This window comes from Malus domestica, chromosome 15 (assembly GCF_042453785.1).
Source record: "Malus domestica chromosome 15, GDT2T_hap1".
NCBI classification, from domain to species: Eukaryota; Viridiplantae; Streptophyta; class Magnoliopsida; order Rosales; family Rosaceae; genus Malus; species Malus domestica.
In genome coordinates, this window is record NC_091675.1 from 45,971,312 (window position 1) to 45,975,790 (window position 4,479).

Sequence of the window (4,479 nt, forward strand, 5' to 3'; positions counted from 1 at the left end):
CTTCTTATCAAAGTTATAAACAAAAGAGAACTTCTTATCTTTCAAAGTTGAAGCTCAAAAGATCACTACAGAACTTTGGAGCTCATGCTCACAAGTCATTTATTACCTGAAATCTAGTAGCAAGGAAATTATGGCATAAATGTCGGTTCTTGAAGTAAATCCTTCTTCTGCAGCAGTACCCGAATGCCACAGTTCACATAATTCCTGATTGAGCTTTTCGCATGAACATTAATTACTTAAACTCTAGCTCCAGTTGATCAACAAGACAAAAATTCCTGCTGCAACTCAAAGCTGAGAGGCGTAATTTTCATACAGCTTCATCACAAGAATACCAATATACATTTTTTTTTTTTTGACAAATGATAGTGTGAGTGGTTAAATTGTTAAATGTTAGGTGGGAGGGAGATCGTTGGGGATCAAACCCACACCGGATTGCATAGGCATTATTGCTTTCCGCCACTGCGCTAAAACACTATCTGCCAAGGATACCAATATATGGATTATCAATGGGGATAAATAATCCAAATTTCCAAATAGTGCCCCAAGGTTACATCACATGATTTCTCTTATGACTTCAAAAACCTCAAAACACAAGATACAGTCCTGTCAAGGAAGGCTAGCCAAGCTATCTATGATGCATTGCCGATTTCGTTGTAGCCCAATTTTCCTTGAAGCTCAAGAAAAGAACTCAAGTTTTTCTTAAACCTCTTTATCATTTCATTGATCAACACAGCCCTGTCCCATTTCCTTCATATCAGCATGCTTATACAACTTCTCATTGAACACCACCTGGGGATCCTTCTCAATCAGAACCCCATCTCGGTCATAAGCATCATTCAGAAAAACGACCCAATTCATCTCCGTCCCAGCAAGATAAAACGTTCTAGGCTGCTTCAAAAGCATCTGATAAGTATGCTTAGTCAAGCTAAACTCCTCCTTGAACTCCACAACATGGTGTATGGAAGCCCTCTTCTCCAATGTCAAGCTCAAAAACTCATGCAACACTCCTACCCTGTACTTCTCGGCTTCCAGAGTCCAAAGGTCCAATCTTGATCCATCCGAATATGGCGAAACCAGCGGAAGTGAGTTCAACATGTTCAATTTCCTCTCATCCTCTATCTCCAGACCCAAATCCTTCCCATGCTTCACTGGAAACCGAAAAGCCCTCTTAACTCTCTCCTCATCCACCATGAACTCCCTCTCCAACGCGCTCACCGCCATCAACGGATCCCAATTCACCAGTTCAAGCATTCTCTTCCCATCCTCCTCAACCACAATCCTGAAAAAATTAGGGTATTTCGAAACCCTGTCCCTAAAATCTTCAGGAATTCCGAAAATCGACCTGCAATGGTAGATTTTACTCAGAGGGATACGCTTGTTGGCGGACATCATGAGCAATTTACGAACCTTGTTGACTCGGTCCAACTCCATTGAGTCGATTATGACTCGCTCCTCTTCGAGCAGAGCTTCCATGAAGTCGGTGAAGCCGATCCACATTTTATTGTCATCGTGGCGGTAGGTCTGGAAGATGAGGGGGTGGCGCTGGAGGGAGCGAGCGACTTTTCGGCCGCGAGGGAAGCCGAGTTCGCGGTAGAGCTTGCCGGCGTCGTCGAGGCGGAGGACGCCGTGGGGCTGCTTGGAGAGGAAGTCTTTGGATTTGGTGAGGAATCGGAAGTAGGCGTCGCGCTCGACGATGTGTTCGAAGTGGGGGATGAGGTTGGGTTGGGTCTGGACGAGCTTGGTCCGAGGGCTTTCGTCCTTCTTGCGTTTTTTTCTGAATTTTTTGGGCGTTTTGGTGATGAGGAAGGAGGTGGAGAACGGCGAGGTTTGGCGGAGGAGGAGTGGGGGCTGAGAGTGGTTAAGGTTTGGGAGGTGAGGTGAGGGTTTTGGGTTTTGGGTTTTGGAAAGGATGCGGCGCCAAAACGCCATGGAATTGGAAGCTCAACTGAGAATTTGAGACTTTGGAACTTGGTTATGGTTTTTAAGTGGCAATAACAAATTAGCATATCCATTTGTTTTCCTAAATTATAATTTACACCTCTATATTATATGCTAGTGTTATTCAAACAGTCTTATTAATTTTTAGTCATTAATTTTTTTCGCTTCATTTTTAACAGTCGAAAGTTAAAAAGATGAATGACAAATAAAAATAAGTAGTTGAATAGCACTTCTCTAAGTAATACTAAAACCTAATAATTAAAAAAATATACAGCAATTTGGAATAATAGCACTTTTGCATACTACACACTATGACTTACACTAATTTGGAACCAGAATTAAAATAAGGAATTTTTTTTTGAAATGTCATATAAACTTGTTTATATTTCAATTTGTCATATAAACTAAAATTTTAAGCAATTTATCATACCAACTTTACAAAATCATTCATTTGTCCTCTCACCCTAACTCCTTTAAATTTTTCATTCAATATAAGTCATGTGCCTCACACAAGACTTGTGTTCGGGGTTATTTAGGTCATTTTAACATCTTTTCACAATTTTTTTTTACTTTTCCTTAGTACAAACACTTAAATTATTTATTTATTTATTTAGCGCATATGCATCTACAACTATATTTATGGCGCAAAATGTCAACTTGTTTCTCATTTATAAAGTCCATATGAAATTATGCCTTCATGACATGCTAAAATGCAAACTCCCACTTGTGTATCATTACATATTTGGAATAACCAGAAAATAGTGCATTGCATGATCATTTCATTGTTATCATATAAAAAATATTGTTCCATTGCCTGAGAAACCCTACAGTTTTTGTCGAATACAACTTGATAAAAGGGAAGTAAGGTATTAAAATGACCAAAATAATCCTAAACACAAGTCATGTGCGAGACACATAACTTATATTGGATGGAAAACTTAATAGAGTTAGGGAGAGATGACAAATTAATGATTTCAAAAAGTTAGTATAACAAATTGCTTAAAATTTAAGTTTATATGACAAATAAAAAAATGTGTACAAATTCATATAACATTGCAAAAAATTTTCCTTAAAATAAATAATAAATAATTTTCACTTTACTATCTTCAAGTGATGTGACAAGCCTATGACCTCACCAAAAATATTACTATTGTGGCGTATTTTAATCCGATAAGGGAGAGGGGACCGGCGGCACAGAGAGAGAATAGAGAGAGATATGTTTGTAGATGATGTGTTATTCCCCTTAGACAATGCTTTATTTATAGTAATAAGGGAGGGAAGAATCATTCTCCTCTAAGGAGTACAAGTCTTAATATGGAAGAATAACTTGTATAAATCGAATCTAGGATTTACATAATCACACTTAAATACAAAGTTTATAGCAGTCCCAAGTAGATTCAACATCATGTAGAGTTGAGGAAGTCGACTCGTCGACACTGATTTTGGGAACATGCTAGTTTTAATGTAAAGCAAGAACTTGCATATGGAACTAAGTCTCACAAAAAACTCAATGGCTATGGTAAAACCCGAGTATGGACAAAATCCATAGTCTAAGGAAAAATGCATGAGAAATGCAAAGTCAAATAAAACGTCTACGCGACGTCATTAGGGATATGACCAATCGTCAAAACCTCGTTAGGTAACAAAAACCCAGTGGAAAAAATGTTCCTAATCGTTGGGTAAAATAGTACATTAAGATCAAGCAAGCATACTTCAAGATACTCCCCTTAAGTTTGACATAATTCCAAAGAGAACTAATATTGTTACAACTTAGAAAGTTTACTCATACATATTCCTTGAACAAGCTTCTGAAACGTCGCCTTTGGTAGTGATTTGGTGAAGAGGTCGGCCAAATTGTCTTGTGAACGGATTTGCGTGACTTCAATCTTCTGATACTCTTGTTGTTGATATGAGAAGAAGAACTTCGGTGTAATGTGCTTCATGTTGTCTCCTTGGATGTAACCCTTATTGAGCTGTTCGATGCACGTTGCATTGTTTTCATAGAGACGTCAACGATGGAGTAAAGATCGCAGGAGCTTCGAATATGGCTTACAACTGCTCTCAACCAGAAACATTCCCGAGTTGCTTCGTGTAAAGCGAGAATTTCAGCATGGTTAGACGAAATGGCAACTAAGGTTTGTTTAGTTGAGCTCCAAGAGATTGCGATGCCTCCAATGGTAAAGATATAACCCGTTTGAGAATGGGCCTTGTGCATATTAGATAAGTATCCTGCATCGGCATAACCAACAAGGCGAGAATCAACTCGAGATAAGGGAGTGCGACATCACTCGAGGATCTGTAGGGATAGAACAAACCCAGATTCGTAGTACCCTTAAGGTAACATAAGATGTCTTTAACACTAGTCCAGTGTCTGCGTGTAGGTGCATTACCGTATCTTGTCAAAAGATTAACAGCGAAGGTGATGTTGGGTTTAGTGCATTGACCTAAGTACAATAAAGCGCCTATCACACTTAGACAAGGAACTTCAAGCTCTAAAACCTCTTCATCATCCTCATTCGGACGAAATATATCTCATTTTGC

General features: G+C 38.8%; 1 protein-coding gene across 1 annotated transcript; it reads right to left on the reverse strand.

The window, feature by feature from the left end:
* Positions 1 to 477: 477 nt before the first annotated feature.
* LOC103417531 (protein WHAT'S THIS FACTOR 1 homolog, chloroplastic) lies at positions 478 to 2,022 on the reverse strand. The gene has a single exon (XM_008355710.4). It carries the CDS (start codon positions 1,927 to 1,929, stop codon positions 718 to 720), a length of 1,212 nt encoding a protein of 403 aa, XP_008353932.2. The 5' UTR covers positions 1,930 to 2,022; the 3' UTR covers positions 478 to 717.
* Between the last annotated feature and the right edge of the window lie 2,457 nt (positions 2,023 to 4,479).